Source organism: Sitodiplosis mosellana, unplaced genomic scaffold, assembly GCF_009176505.1.
Source record: "Sitodiplosis mosellana isolate CC-2019 unplaced genomic scaffold, AAFC_SMos_1.0 Smas_scaffold_1, whole genome shotgun sequence".
NCBI classification, from domain to species: Eukaryota; Metazoa; Arthropoda; class Insecta; order Diptera; family Cecidomyiidae; genus Sitodiplosis; species Sitodiplosis mosellana.
The window spans coordinates 4,785,924-4,803,222 of record NW_022595244.1 but is presented as its reverse complement, the minus strand read 5'-3'; the positions used below and the strand labels follow the sequence as shown (position 1 = coordinate 4,803,222).

At 38.2% G+C, this 17,299-nt stretch overlaps 1 protein-coding gene and 2 non-coding genes across 5 annotated transcripts in view; all 3 read right to left on the bottom strand.

Moving 5' to 3' along the window:
* The window catches only part of LOC129580511 (zinc finger protein rotund), a 74,373-nt gene that overhangs the window by 8,625 nt on the left and 48,449 nt on the right, over positions 1 to 17,299 (bottom strand). For all 3 annotated transcript variants that reach the window (XM_055470989.1, XM_055470988.1, XM_055470987.1), the window contains one exon: positions 15,855 to 16,168. In XM_055470989.1, coding sequence (XP_055326964.1) covers positions 15,855 to 16,168 — 314 coding nt within the window. The remainder of the gene's footprint in view (positions 1 to 15,854; positions 16,169 to 17,299) is intronic.
* On the bottom strand, positions 16,741 to 16,828 carry Trnay-gua (transfer RNA tyrosine (anticodon GUA)). Its single transcript is given in 2 exon segments — positions 16,741 to 16,776; positions 16,792 to 16,828. It is a non-coding gene; the product is annotated as a tRNA-Tyr (tRNA).
* Positions 17,123 to 17,210, bottom strand: Trnay-gua (transfer RNA tyrosine (anticodon GUA)). Its single transcript is given in 2 exon segments — positions 17,123 to 17,158; positions 17,174 to 17,210. It is a non-coding gene; the product is annotated as a tRNA-Tyr (tRNA).

Sequence of the window (17,299 nt, the reverse complement as noted above, 5' to 3'; positions counted from 1 at the left end):
TTTTTTTTTCACTTTTATTTTCAATTTTCATTGGTTTCAATCATCATCCGAGTGTGTGGACATTGTTTTTTGTCCCAAATATTTTTTTAAAATGAATTCTTATCAGTTTTCTTGCTGGTGCCATTCATAGAATTCGTTCCATTCAGTACTGTTTCTCATTCTCGATCATAGCAACTACTTTAAAGCACATGACAACGTCAAAATACGTAAATTTTCATTGAATTCAAGTGGAACAAAACATTTGGAAATTGTGTTCAACAAGTTTAACACAGAACACATGGTGTGAGAACAAATTGTGTGAACGTAATTTAATGGCCACTTACAGCACACTTTTGTTTTTGCATCAGTTTCACTGGTAACGACAGGGTCATTAATTAAAAATAGCCAATTCCCTCCAATAACTATGGTTGTTTGAACGAACACTTGGTTACTGTGTTTTGAGTTAAATAATGCTGTTATTATTATAAGCATCCGCACGAAATTTAATCCAGCTATAGAGCGACATGTCATAAGCACGACGCTCCATGCCTGGACATGCGACAACAATTCCTTTTTTCTGGTTTTATTTATTCGCGAAGAAAGTGATATATTTATATATTGTTTATTGGTTGGAATAAAGATAGGGAAATTCGGTTTTTATACACGACATGAATTGACTGTGTGTAGTAAACAAACCGTTCACTCCTCAATATCTATTGCAGTTTATCTATGTAACACATTTATGATAAACAAAACCTTTTTATAAGCAAAAAACAGACAAACACATTATATCCACTCACCGAATACGAATGTTACCAACAAATGTACCACTGATTTATACAATTTTATACAATGTCATACTTGACGCATTGACAACATTTCATAATCTCAAATGAGATGAAGCGAAAAACATGTTTTGGTCGGCGATTGATTGTTTCAATCCAGATTTTTGGTAATTGTTGTTGAATAAATTCTATTGTAGAATTGATTGTGATTTCGACTTTGTTATTCAGTCGAGTTATTAGTTTGCCACAATGAACTATGGAACATTCCATTCAAATGCCGTGAATTTTTGGCTGATGAAGCGAAAAAACGTTGGTTGACATAAAACTCTTTTTTTTTCATTTCAGTAACTGAAAGATCACTCTATTAGACGAACATAGCAACTCAATCCATGCTCGAAAAATAGTTTACCAATCCACTTATACACTTTTTCTCTCTCCAGCCAAATCACGAGATGAATTGCAATTTAAATTTATGTGATTTATAAATTCTTCATGAAAACTGTTAATTTCTTTGTTAAACATTTTCAAAATAACCGGATACAATTTGGTATTCCATTTGTGCAAGAGAAGTGCATAAAAAATTTAATGAAAATATTTGGATGGGGGAGCGTGAAATCTTTCTGTTTTTCACTTTTGCTTTCATTCTTCGTTGTCAAGAGTTCGGTGTTGAAGTTGCAACAAGCTTGAGTTGTAAGCAAATGCATTAGCAGCGTCTTCTTTTGGATGTACGATTGTACAACAAGGATAATTTTAGTGTACAATCGATCGATTGGCAATAATTGCAATAAGCGTTAAGCAACTTCGAGCAAACGCAAGAAATTTGTAATCAACTTGTTGAAATTAAAATATTCTTCTCGATATTGACATTTTTTATGCAAAGCAATGTTCAATTGTTCAAAGTAGTAGAACACATAAAAAAATATATTGAATCAACAACTTAAATTCAATGAACAGTATTCAATTTTAAATCGACAACTGAAAATTGGCTTCAAATTAATTTTTATGATTAAAAAAATGCAAAAAAAAGTTAAACCTACTGGGTCGGAAACGGCATTATTATAATATTTCCGTTGGAAAGATTGAAAATAAAAAAAAAAGATTTGGAGATGCCGAGCATTGATCTCGGTACCTCTCACATGCTAAGCGAGCGCTCTACCATTTGAGCTACATCCCCGTTATATGAACCGGGGCCAATGGTACACTTCACACATTGACTCCATTCGTCGATCGTATGTGCGGACCAAATAGTTATGTCACACGACACTATGTGTTTTTCGTTTTTTCTTTATAGATTGGCATGAAAACCAAGTTTATCATTCTGCATTTTTCTTGGAGAGTAAGAGTCTCAAATATGAAGTTGAAAGAATAAATTTTACATATGTTTCAGAAAGTTTGATTTTCTCCAGTAAACAATTTACCATTCATAATGAATTCTTGGTGTCAATCTGAACTACATTCTCACCTATCGGCAAAAGTAAATAAAATCGACAGTAAACTAATGCAATGTGACTTTAACAAATGTTGTTACTTGTTGTCTGTTGTCATTCAAAATGCAAAAAGTTGATGAAACACAACGAAACACCGATTTCGTAAAAAAAAAGAACAAAGTCAGCCAGATATTTGATCATGAATTCAAAAAATGCAAACTACCATGCAGAAATTTATTATTCATTTGAAATAAATTGAGCGTTGAATTTTTAAAATGCTGATGTGAGGAACATTAGTATTTTTTCTGAGACATTCAAAATTATACACAAATTTAAAAAAAATGTAAAAAATTTGCCATCACAAACCTAAACAACTCATGTCAAATTTGATGTGTTTTTAAACGAAGCAACCATTTTATTTAAGCCTAAAAATATGTGATTTGAAATCGGTTCGAATTCATTTGCATGCGCGTTTGTGTCTCAAAACTATGACCAACATACAGAAGTCTATGTACGTAAATACCCAAAATATCCACACAAAAAAACTGTAAAAAATTAACTTTTGCAAGCTGGAAAAATTGTCTAGCGCTCGCGTTTCGAATAAATTATGCCTACTTTTCAATTTGGCTATTAAGTGAAAAAACATGTTCCTGTCTGAAAATCGTTTTGCTGGATGTGTGTGTATGTGCGAAAAGTTCCCCCTTCGAAATCGAGAGAATGTATCAAGCGACGAATGCAAAAAAAAGAATGAAAAGCGATTAAGTCGACGTGTGTGAGTATACGAAGGCACACTCTGGATTGAACATAGCGATTTTCGTACCTTTTTCGAGCCTTTTTTGCGACCACGTCCATCGGTCAACGGCACCGGCGGTGGTGTTGAACTAGGCGATATCGATGATGCATTATACGCGGAATCAATTTCATGTTTCTCAACCTGCTTCAGAACCGATTCAATTTTCTCGTTTTGTTCATCAATCAGTGCACTGACATCGCTCTTCAAATATTCCATACCGTTGTCATGATGCGACTGATGATTGTGCTCGTGTGCATTGTTATTGTTATTGTTATACAATTTGTATTCTAATTGAAGTGCTGATGCACTCTGTGGGCCAGACGATGTTGATTTCAAGTCGGTGTTGTTCATCGACGATGCGATATGATTCAGAGTGCCGCGCTCATTTAGCGAACGCAACTGATCGATGGAACGATGCATGTGATACAAATCGGTAGCGGGAATTTCGCCAATCAACGGAGAATTATGATAATCCAAACCGCCGCCATGTGACGGCCTATAATCAATTACGGACTGCATCGAAATGGATTTGGTTTTCGTTTCGTTTTGTGATTTAATCAAATGTTCTTTTGGTTGGTTTTTTTGCTTTGGCTCGCAAAAATTGTGAGATTCATAAATTGGCACACGTACACACACGGATTATTCAATGCAATGGCAATCTTCTTTTTTTGGCTTATTTCGAAATTCGGTTATTTTTTTTTACTTTAGCTATCTCTCGTTAATTTTAAATTCACCGGAAAACACTGAAATCACATGAATTTTGTTTTGGATAATTTTTTTGGCGCATGAAAGAGTCTCTTCGAAATAGTCAATAATAACGAATTTTGTTTGACACTGCTTTAATTTTTCAAACGAATAACATCGCCGGAAGAAGCAAACGTGGATTTTTTTTTCGTTTTTTTTTTGTTGAAATTTTGGCTCAAATGAATTTAGCAAAAATCATAATCACTGTCGTCGTTTGTGTCAAGCACTTGCGAAATGGAATTTCAAGAAAACATTCGGAAAACACTTGAGAGCATTGCTGCCGCCGCTGCCGCAACCACGTTTTATGCGCAAACACCCACCGAAATCTCTTTTCATCGATCCAATCAAATAACGTTCTAACTTAATTTTCGAGCGATTTTCCTTCGGCTTCAATTCTGCAAGTTTTTTCTTCCTCTTCTCTTTTATTCACGCTTGACTTTGTCCGTTGTCATCGTCACAAGACTCTTTCGTTGGTTCATTTCAATTTCGATCTCACAATCATCCACTTTAATCTGGTTCGCGCGCCAATGCTGTGCATCGAATGTATGTTGGTCTGTGTATTGTTATGTCGTGGATTCGGGATAAGAAACCGATAGAGGTGAAATTGATGTTTGTTTTGGTTAAACGACTTGTTGTTATTTTGTGTGCGATGTGTTTTCCGTGTGTCTTTCTCTCTTAGTATTTTGGTCGCTAATTCCTTGTCGGCGCCAAAATGAGCGCGATTCCACGCCGTCGTTTCAAAATGGGTCGTTACAATCAAGATGATTTTTTGTGTGCGTTTTTTTTTTGCGGGTTTTTATGCGTTTTTCGTCTGGATTTCGTTTACAGTGTGATAAAAAGTCGAGCGCAAGTTTTGCATCGAGAATCGCAGTTTATTGGAATAATGCTTGCACTTCGGAGAAGAATACACAAAAAAATCGGCAAAAAGCGACGATCCCCTATTTTTATTTGATACGCTCAGATTTTTTTTTTTTTTGGTTTCGTGATGAATTTTTTTTTGGTGTGTGTTCGTTCTGAGTTGGTTGCTTTGCCGAGATTTGTCGCGTCACTGTTATTGTTTTGTAGTCGGTGTTTAACTACAAAACGTGTGTTGCCCAATTCAATGTAAAGCCTCGACTAAACTTAACGGAGTCACGAAAAAAAGCTGAAACAATATATTCGGTTCTCTAATTCGCTTCTATATGATGATGACGACAACGAAGACTACGACTATTAACCACCACCGATGCTCTGTGTGTATAAAAATCGCTATGTATACCCGTTCGGTTGGTGTTCCTTCTTTTTTCGCCTCATTTCCAGATACAAATGTGCGGATGAAATGAACAACAGCAAACGAAAAACGAGAAGCAGCAGCAGCGGCAGCAGCGGTGGCGGCGGCAACAGCAGCCGTACGAAAAAAAATTATATTCTGTAAAATATCTATATAAAACACATTTGGTAGATAGACGTAATTCATATAGCCAAGAGCAGAGTGGCGAAACGCGGCAGATTGACAACGGCAGCATGCACGACAGGGATGGCGTGTGTGAGCGTGAACGAGAGACGGAGAGCGCGCGATAGCAAACCAAACGAAAAAAATGAAAAAAAAATTATTATGTACTTGAATGTGTTGTGCACGTTTATGTTGTTGTACTTGCAGTGTCTCACTCATACGCGCGCGAAACATCAAGTGTGCCCTGTGTGTAGTACATACAATTTTTATTATTATCGGCAAAATGCTTGTGTACAATCACACACCGAGTGTGATGTCGTGTAGCATTCAATGATGATGATGGTGCTGTGCTGGTGGTACTCGGTCTCGCTCTATTGCTGCTGCCACCGCCGCCGCCGTCGCTGCCACTGCTGCTACACATTTTTCTGCTGATGATGCTCTCAGATCACCCAAACAAGCATTATACCGATTTTTATAACACACAGATAACGACGACGACGACGACGACGACCATACAGGCACTCAGCAACACACACTGCCACGGAAACGGCCGAAACACGAGATTCTCTTGAACCGCAAATACATACATCCATTTTCAATATCCCAACCGAATCGGGTATACACTGTTTTATGTACACCGTACAGGACGAATTTGTCTTTCTTCTTTTCTTTCTCGTTTCTGTGTCGTTGCCGACGCTGCTGCTTTTTTTTGATTTCTTTTTTTTTCTGCGATCGGTTCGCTCGCCTTCGACAGCACCAATATAAAAATGCTGCTTCGAATGTTCACACACCGAACGGGCGAAAGAAAAAATCATCATCATCGGCGGCGCGCGTACACCGCTTACTTGCTCGCACCGAACACGATTCACATTCAAGCGATCCGAAGCGAGATGGAATACCAAAACGGCGATGGAAAACTGCTCCGAAAACGAAAAAATGGTTGTGTGTTTACTGTCGAAAGTAAACGGAAAAATTCGCATCGAGAATACTACGTATGGCAACTACGACGACACATACACACAATGAATAACACAGAAGAAAAAAAAGATTTTTGAGCGCCGATTTTTCTTTCGAGGATGCGAAAAAATACTCCATACTTACGAACGAGCGGTGGAAAAAAAGCATAACATGGAAAAAACGCAACTCAATCGAATACGAACGAATACAAGTTCACGTTTCTGGTTGCTGTGATACCAACCTAGATGTATAATGAAACCTAGAATCGAAAAGTGAACGGAGCCGAAAGGGATAGAAGACGATTCATACCATTCACAGCATGAGAGCCATCGTCATCGCAGTTGCAAGTTGGATTGGTTTTGAAGAGCAAGGAAACAGCAGCAACAGCGTATTGCCATCCACACTTTGGCAAATGTGCTGCAAGCCGAATCGGCATCTCCTTCTCTCTTTCTCTTTATCGCTTTACATGTCGAAGCAACGGAATTCATCACACCACCGAAAAAAAATGCTTTTTTCCCATTTTTTTCAGAAAACATGCAAATTTTTTTCGCTCTTTCTCTCTTTTTGGCATAAAACTTACACATGCACAAAGTGTGCGCTTCTCTTGGAACGTGTATTTGTTTGGAGAGGTTGGTTGTTCGGTTGGTTCGAAAGCAGCGCGATGCAACGATGACATGAAGCTAATCCAACATTTTGCATTCACTTTGTTCGATGTGATTCAAACAGAATTGAAAAATGCTAAGTATTTCGACATATTTTAAATCATGAAATCGTCGACATTCTTCGTCGTTGCCGCTCCTTTCGATAAATGGTTGTGAGACCCATTTTGGATTAAATCATATCCGTTTCGAAGAATTTCAAGCGCTATGCGGTGCTCGTTCAAAGAATTTCAAGTCTTTTTCGCGCTGTAAAGCAGCAGTTATTGTTATGCTGGAGCAATAATAAACAAAGTGGTCGACAGAAGCCAACCAATTCTTCAATTTTCCACATTCTTCAACGTGAGACGAAATATGATGCGACTTCAGCCAAACGCATAAAAGCAAGCAAGAGACCCGAATCTCATTTTACAAGTGGGATTTCGAGCATCGTTACGATGAAAAAGAAGATCATTAACTTTGGCGTAAATTTCCAATAAATTACTTCATTTTTGGAAGTTTTAAATGGAAAACAATTTTGGATCAGCCTACAATTTTTGCGCACAATCAATCACATAACTACACGTACATAGCGACATATATAGGCAGTTGATGCATTTGGTCTCATCGTGCAGCGGGTATGAGATTTGATTATTATCATCACCAACATTTTGGTAATTTGGCAGTTTAAAATTGGTATATCAAATCAAATGAGCTGAATCTGTTGGCGTTGTCAGACCGAAAAAAATAATTCCAACGTGGAATATTATGTAGGTAAATTAAGTGATTTGTTTCATTTGATCGGCGAGGATGGCGGTTGATGGCGACGGCGGCGGCGGTAATGAATCGGTCGGTGTACAGCAACAACAACAACAACAACACATAGCAACACATACACACATAGCCGTCAATATCAATTTAAAACAAGTGATGTTTTATGTGCAATTCCTATTGTCTCCGTTAGAATGTATGTGAATGTGTGTGTGCATGCGTTTGCTTTGACACAGTGGAAGGGGTTGATTTTTTTTTGCAAATCGGCGACTAAAACATAAAAAACGTCTGCACAAGCACGTACATAAGTAAATAGCGAAATAAAAATGCAGAACCGAACGGAATCAAAGAGGAAAAAAGCAACGAACAGCAGCAGCAGCACAGCATAGCACACACAAGCAGCAGGAGCAAGATTATGTGGTGGAAAAAGTCTCTCTCTCTCTCTCCCTCTCTCTCTCTCTTTCTATCGATGCGATGGACCGATACTTGGCTGACCGGTAGCGAATAAGAGATGGAAGCATCAAGTCGAAAGCATTTTTTCTCGTTTCAAAAACCGATTTTTTCCCGTCAACCCCTTTCCACTGTACGTGCACATTGCACACACAATCACACACAGCAAGCGCGCGCGGTTACTGATTCTGTTCGTTCGATGCTTTTGCTTTTTTTCGTTCATTCCGAATTTTTTCGCTCTCGTCTACTAAATCCTCCTATATACCGAACGGGAGAAAAAAAAAACGTTGGAGCATTTTTTCCATTCAACACAAACACACACACACATTGTATACATACACTCATACAACGGCATCAAACAAGCCGAACGCCAAAAATGCGCTAGCTCGATTTTTTCTCTCTCTAGTCGTTTCTGTGCACGCACTTCTACACTCACAACAGAAAAAATCGGGAAATTTTTTCACATTTTTTCTTTCGGCCACCCGCTATCGCTTTCTCTTTCGCTCACACTCGCAATGGCATTCGCCAGTTGTGCCTGTCGCTTAGCGTCGTGTATGTATTTGTCTTTGTATCGAATTTTTTTCGCCCCATCCGTATTGGACGCAACGGGAAAAAAAAACTCCGAATTCACACAATAAAGCATAGCCAAGTTCAGTGGTGTTGATTTTAGATTGTATGCGAGCGTGCGGATGAGTGAGACAGCGACACAGCGTGTACAAATCATCATTTTTCTATGTACACACCAACCCGAAACATGCAACTCGAACACAAATCGAATAAAGTGCACGTATTTGGGGGCTCTTTACCGTATAGTACAGCCGCCCGAGTGTAGCGTGTGTACAAAACACACATCGAGAAAAAAGAAACACACATTTTTATGAACGAACGAGAGGAATACGCGCGCGAATCTCTTCTCTCGATTTGTCTGCGTTTTATCGCGTAGTGCAATCGGTGGAGAGGCACCACGCAAATCGTGGGTGAAAAAAAGGGTGATAGCGATTTTCAACACAAAACAGGCGCATATAAACGCACATACACACCAAGCCAAGACTCGAATGGCCGAGGAGTATGAGAAGTGGATGTCATGTCGCGTTTTCGAGACGAAGATGCATGCAGCGAGCCGGAGGTGTCATAATCGTTTTTCGTTCCATTTTTTTCTGTGTGCTCGGTGCTTCTCAACGAAACAACTTTTCTGCGAATTTTTTCGTCGTGTATCTCTTTCGTTTATCTTTCGGCTGCTACTTCGTTGTTGAGTCGAAAATATGTATGTACACCGGATAGCTCGTCAAAATCTCGTAAAACCTATGAAAATCACGGTACAAGCACTACGTGCGATATCATGTACATGACGGGACAATCACCGCTGCCACCACCATCATTACTGAAAACTGTACATAAATCATTATCAGAAGAATTAGCGACAATGATTTCGATGTGAAAAAAAGCTCTAATCCATGAAATATTCCATTCGATTGTGGAATTAATATCATTTTTGAAATGTAATAAATGCAATTTTAAAAGTTTCAAATACCTAAATATTTGATCGAATAACATTTGCTTTGATTTAGAATTTTTGCGCCTGAATCAAACATTCATTTGCCATTCGATGAGCATTGTTGGCGAGTATATAACTTTTTTTTTCCTTCGTATGTGCTATTTGCCATCATGTACGAGCAAAAATTTGCGTTTTAAAAAAAATTGTACATAATTCCTGGGTCGATGTAACATTGGCAATAAGCAATGGGCGATTGTCATTTGCGGGGCTGCTCTTTTGTTTCGGCTGAGTTGAATAGTCAATTCCATGTCTCGCTGGCATCGAATACAATAGCCAATGGAAAAATGCACATTTCTATAGATTTGACAGGTATTTTCGATGATTTGGTTTTTTTGTCTCGCTCTTCGTATGCAGCGCGAACGCTTGATTTAATGGATTTGATTTTTACGCGTGTTCATTTAGCGCGTTTAATGATTGAATCGACTTTGGTCAAAAGGTTAATATTCAGTTGCAGCTCGATTCATTTGAATCGCATGGAAATTTCATCCTAGTATCGTTAAAGTTTAGATGCGAGCAAGATTTGGCGAACAAAAATGGAATCATTTGATGTGATTTCGATTCTGCATTGTACATAAATCGGATCGGTTTGCTTTGAGCTGCATTGCTCCGGGTTTCACACCGACCAAACGAATCGAATACATGTTCCAAATGCATCGAGCTGCAGCAGCAGCACAATCAGTTCTTTCTCATATCCGTTTTTATGGCCATTCTATCCGCATATTCAAATAGGCGGTCGGGAATATTTCGCGTGGCATTCAATATGGAATTTTCATTTGAGCATTTTTTTCTATCGTTGTTGTTGTTTCGGGTTCCGAATTGCGCGAGCAATAGATTTTGATTTACGGAACGAAATATGCAATTATAGCATTTTATTATGTTTTTAAATAGTTTTTTTTTTAGCTCTCTTTCGCTCACTCTCTCTTTTTGTCGATTTTTTCCCCGCGTTGCGCGCAATGCACCGCTTTACCGCTTTTATGTATATCCGAATATATTTTTTTTCCAATTTGGCCATTGCCTTCATCACATAGGAGAGAAAGAGGTGATATTCTCCCGCTTCATGCACACCAAAATCGCTGTATGCTGGCTATTTATATTTATTTTTTCTGCCATTTTTTTCCGTGGTTCGCATTTAGTTTTTCCTATTTATTTCATCAAATTTTTGTTATTTTTTTCTTCTTCTGTTGGTCTCTCGCTCACTTCCATTGCCTTTCTCGTTCGTTCGATGGTTTGGTGTGTACATGAGTGTGTGTGTTTGGGTAGGTATATGTGCGCTCGACATAAAATACCAAACACGAAAATGCCCGGGCAACGCAAATAAAATATTCTTTTTTTTTCTGCAACTGAGGCTTTAGAAAATTCATTACAGCGACGAATGAACGAACGAACGATACAACAACAGACACAATCATGGAATGAATGAACGAATGAAATAATAAAAAAAAACGAGTGAAAACCGAGTGATGCGATTTTTTTCGTATTTAATTTTAAACAAATAATGACTAAAAATTGTGTAAACGAACGCTGAAAAGGGATAGCCGCACAACGAAATAACTGGTGCACGTTTCATGTTCGAGCTATGTTGAAAGAGTGAAGCAAGAGAGGGTGGCGGTGATGGTGTACGAGCGAGAGAAAAAAACGGCATTACATAAAAAAAATCGATTTTTATTCGGTTGCTATATGCGTTTGACGCTGTGTCTCAATTCGACTCTCCCTAGTTCGTTCATTCAACTGAATTTCACTTAACATAGACCATGGTCTATGGCATTATGAGCCCCATTTGAAGAATACTGCACTCGTAGATGCAGCCTCAAAATACTTTGCATTCGTTTGCATTTTTATTTCGACGAATCGTTACCACAAACTCTGTGACCAGCCAATATCAACGGAGTATGAAAATTATGAAAAATAAATAGATTTTAATCAGAAGAGAGAAAAAAATGTGCGATGATTTTTAATGGCGAAACAAATAAAATGCCATCACAAATACACAGCAATCGAGAGATAGAGACACAGAGAGGGAACGAGATAGAGCGAAAACCACTCGATGGAATTTGATTTGTAATACGAGAGATATTTGCATTCGATATGCACAAAATAGGGAATCAACCCGGAGTGGTTGGTGAACGTCGCACTCAATGTTCTCTTTATATGTGTATTTGTGCATGTGTTTGTGTGCATTTAGCAAACATGGACGTAGCCCAATGTTAAATTATACGAATTAAATTTTCCGCATTTTTTTTCGCCCCTCTTTTTTTCAACGACGCCACACTATCCTCGCCCCTGCCATACAACATAACATTATGTAAATTGAAAATGAACTCACACATACTGGCCCGAATTAAAAAAAAAACAGAGTGAACATGCTAACAATGTTTGACGAAATAAAATCGACTAATTTTAATTTGGAATTACGAGAGACAATAATGAAATCATCTCATCGAATGCGTCTATTTATTATCAATAGCATATAAAACTTCAACCATTTTATATTTGATTTCAATTTTTCAGCACACAAAAGCTGGTAATTTATCTGATTTGCAAAAATCATTTTGTCTCTGAAATAAAATTGCGTGAGTTGAACAAACATTTTTTCATTCGTTAATTTATGTAATTTCTATTTTTGTCATTTCTATCGCATCACTTTATTTGATACTGATTGAATGTGTTTTTTCGGCTTCCGCTTCGCTGCATCCTTTTTGGCAAAAACATAGTGAGCTGATGGCTTCAAATGGCCAAGTCATCCGTAAACACTTTTCTATCTGATCATTTACATCGAAATAGAGAATCCAAATCATTTGGCCCAAATGAATGGTAATAACCAATTCACACTGAATTGTGAGCGCAACGAAACCGACCGTCTTTGCATCGAATTCGTGTGGTTCGTTACCAACAACGCGTTGGAAATTACAAAGACGACATGCAAAGCCGCGTTTAAGAAGTCGACCTTGAGCACCATTTCAAAAGGTACACCATCGAATCGCATGTATAATTACGAATCATTACGCATTGGTAGGTTACATACACTCGAGTCGCACGTCTAAGAGGTTATTATAGCGAGAATTGCCCACATTTGAACATGAAAATGTAGCAAAACGATAAATGGTGTGAATGTGTTCAGTGTCGGTCTCGATTTTGTTGATCGTTCACATTTCTGCTATGCCATTTTCGGTTTTTATATTCGGCATGCTATCAAAATGCGTGCCAATCAAACTTGTAAGTATGCACAAAATAAAACATATGCTATACTCACCCAGACACATTATTACGCTGCTTGAGTTTTTTCTTCTCCGTCGTTTCCTTCCTTCATTCTCCATTCAAAAAAGTAACCATTGTTCGTTGGCATCAATTGCGAGCCGTAAATCATAAGCCAAAACAACGAAAATCTATTGAAATTTATGCTGATTTCGCATGCGAAACTAAACCAATTTTCGTATTGTTCCCAATAAAATTTGGACGGCCCCAACTGAGATAGAGAAAGAGACTGCGAAAGGGAGCCATTTATTTCATGAGCGTGACCCAAGTACTCGACACACTCAACAATGTATTACATATTTGTTGGTCGGTCGGTCGGTCGGTCGGGTAAGCAATCAATCGAAAACTCGATGGGAAAAGATATATTCAACATTAGATCATATGTTTGGTTTTACTTTGACGATGATCTTGACATTGAAGGTGACTTTTAGCTTTTTTCGGGTTTCTTTTGTGTTTTGTTCGATTCATGTGTGTATCGTATGCACGGTACATGATGATCTGATGCCCGAAAATAGATCGAGAGCCAAGACAATGAGCAAACGCTTGCGCGCACTCGCCTTAATTGTAGCTATAACAATGAATCGGTAATTTCGGTTACTTGAACATGACGTGCGGTAGGCGTCATAATCAAAACCACATCAACGACAACGCTTCCGATGACGAAGATGACGACGACGGCAGCGGCAGAGGCATTGCTTTGGATTTGAAATCACTTCGACTGTGTGTTTCTTACCGGGTTATCAATGCTTGACAGAATTCAATTAACATTTACTTATCTCGTGCGTATGATTTGTAGCCGGTCTTACTTTTAGTTTAGCTACCCTTGCGCACACGCTTCAAGAATGAAGAGCACAAGATGTTGGCTCGTTTTTTGCTGCTGATTGATTGAATTGCGCATTGTAAATCACATAAATTACCGTGGGTCTTTGATTTCGGAAGTATGTTTTTGAATCATCGACGATGACGTTTGCGGTCACAGGGACAATGATGCTAACCATTTGATTTAATTAATCGTATCAAAGTTGAATCGTGACAATTAGTTACGTGAGAGACAGACGGTAAACATTTATGCGAAAATGTTTATATCTGAAAATCAGCAGCCGCAGCAGCAGCAACACAAAACCGTACAGAATTGAAATTCGATTCGCAAAATTTGGCATTTCAAATCGTACAGACATGAACTTGATTGATATAATTATCTGTATCGATCGATTGAAGTCGATTTTCGGATATTTGAAACGCATTTTCGTCGGTAGCCGGGCTATTGAAAACTGAAATATCATCACGTCTAATTGGCAATGAACATAGGGCAAACTGAGTTTTTAAGGTAATTGCTGCAGTTGCACACACACAAACTAACACACTCACACTCGATTGTACCATTGCCATTGCCGCATTGACTCCCAACTGACATTGAAAAATTCAGACAAATTGCTGTAAGCCATTGTTTTAAGCCAACACACAAATCAGAATCAGACGCAGTTTCACTTTTGCTTTCAATCTTTCAACCACAACAGCATCACTTTTCATTTCAAGCAACAACAACAACAACAACTTCGGGCCATTGAAAGAAGAATTCCGTCTGATGCGGAAACGCGCATGAGAAAATATTAAATTTCCATCAATCTTGGTTTTGACAGACGGTTCTCTAATAATGGTTAGAACTCCTACGTAATTTACTTCGCACACACGTCGAAAAAAGTGTGTTGGACAGAAAAAGACATGCCGGATTGATATCATAAAGCACAACCTGAAGATAAATAAATGTCAGTGTGAAGAGTAGAACAGGTAGTCTGGACGATGTCGAATCCATTTTCCCCAACTTTGTAGGCATAGGCATGGCAAAAGAATAAAAAAAAATACACACCAACATTCGATGTGGTGGCGTTCATTCATGTATCGAAAGTAAACAAATGGAAAAGATGGCAAAAAAAACGTTTTGAATGTCTGAAAAAGAATGAAAGCTTTTTTCCCCTCTGGATGGCATAAAAACAACAAGAACATTTCGCCGCGAGTACATAGACCAAGAGCCAATGCTAAAGTATAGGTAGTCTGCCAGATGATAGAGACGAGAGAGAAAAAAAATGTACGTAGCCAGAAACATATAAATGAACAGCGAGAGCAAGACAGAGAGATAGAGCAAGAGAGAGAGAGAGAGAGAGAGAGCATCGAAGCGACGATTGTGTACTTGCCGACTTGGTTTTGGTTCACTTCTTTTCCACCGTCGTTCTTGTTGTTCCATACGTATACGCCGAGACAAAAAAGAGGCTGACGCCAACAAACAAAAACAATGAATTAGGGCAGATTTTTTTCTCTGCTGTTGCTGTTGACTATGCTTGTCTTGCGTGAACGGCAACCACATTGTGTACTACACACTAGAAAAAAATCAAAACAAAAATGAATTCAAAACGCCTAGAATGAAAAAAAAGCGACGGCAGCAGCAGCAGCAACAACACAAACAACGCAAAGCACCAATGGCCGTATAATCATCATCAGCTGAAAACGAAATACTTTTACTTTTGTTGCTGAGACTGATCGAACAAAAAAACACGGAATCGCAGATCCACTGCGAAAAAAGACTGCCTCTTTTTATGCATGTGAACAGAAAAAAAAGCAATTTTTTACCCTTGGTATGCTGTTTACTTTTTCAGTCGATGACGAAAAATCGTAAGCGCCACTTTTTTCTCTCGCTTTCTGTTCTGCCGATGCATTTGCATGCCTTTGAATGACAAAAAAACAACAACGACGACAACAACGACAAACCGGCACTTTTTTTTATCGAATCAATTAAATATTCATCTGGAGTAAACGCGCTGTATACATTTTTGATGATTTTTTTTTATGCTCTTTTGGATTCATGGTTCAAACATCGCGATGAAATATGTTTCGAACATCTAAATGTTATTATTTAAAAAAAGAACATACACAGCAACAGTAAACCCATGTAATAACTCAATTTATTGTGACTTATTACATGGCGGAGAGCGTGTCATTTTTTCTGGCTTCAATTATTCAGACGCCAAGTTGTTTGACTATATAAAGCAAAAACAAAAACAAAAACGGTAAGCGCTTACCTGTGGACACATTTTGCATTGATATTTGCGACCAGTGCCGGGCCCATTTGCAAGCGATGCACCGATTTTAGTGGCATTTATTGGCTGTGGAACAACAAGCAGTGCGGCCGGTGTGTTTGTATGACCATGAGACAATCCACCGATACCTGGGCCACCAAGACCCGTATTGCCAACATTATGCACACCAATACCGCCCGGCGATGAACTGTTGGACGAATTTGATCGCAATGCTCCGGCCGCCCCGTAAATTGCCATGTGATTCTGACTCGGTTGATGATGATGATGCTCTAGACGACCATCGTCGAGAATATGACCTATGTATAATTCAAATCGGTCGCAAAGAAACGAAGAAAACGATTGATAAATTATTAACATGCATTTTGTATAAAGCCAATTTGTTCTTCTTTTAAATTGTCTACTTTAAGGCGCTTTTCTCATTATCTTCGAGTGGATAAAATATCTCAAGTGGATTTCGAGAGGTATAAATTTAGCATTTGATTTATTGCGCTTGATGTTGAAATACTGCTGACGAAAGCAACTGGTTTCATGGTTCACTTCAAATGTGTCTACGTGCGTGAACGGACGCAAATTCCATTCACTTTTGCACACTTTTACAGAATTTGAATCGCAAGCATTTTTTTGGCTTGCTATCGATAATAGCGCGTTTATGGATTTATACTTAATTGGCTTGAATATAGAACGATCATAAAAATAACCGAAATTATTTTTGGAAAAATGAATACGATTATTGTTCGACTGGGATTTAAAGAATTAAATATCATTTGAAACGAAGATAATACATATATTAAATTCGCAATTCGGAAGTCAACAAAAACCAATCGTAATTTCATCCAGCGATTTTTCAATAAAGAAAAAAAAATTGCTTTCCTTCGACTGTGAGTTGAACACAGGACCTATGGATATCAACTTGTACATTCTACAGTCCACCGCTCTACCAACTGAGCTACCGAAGGTATATAAATTGCTTGAATAGGTCGCTTCGAATGCGCCCATGTCGACACATAAGCGATCGACATTTCCATTCACTTTTGCACAATTGACGAAATAAAACACGTATTCAAATCATTCGTTCAGCTTTACCTAGTACTGTGAATTGAAGTTTTGCAAATGATACTAAGAAAATCGAAAAAATAAATACAATTCTCAACATATATAGTAATTTGAATTCGCATTTCGGAGATAATCAAAAAAATATTTAAATTTCGTCAAATATTTAAGAAAATTTTCGGAAGCAAAAAAATTTGGCTTCCTTCGACTGTGAGTTGAACACAGGACCTATGGATAACGACTTGTACATTCTACAGTCCACCGCTCTACCAACTGAGCTACCGAAGGTATATAAATTGCTTGCCTAGGTCGCTTCGAATGCGCCATATTAGTCGCTTAAATGAACGAAAGTTCCATTCACTTGTGCATAATTTGCA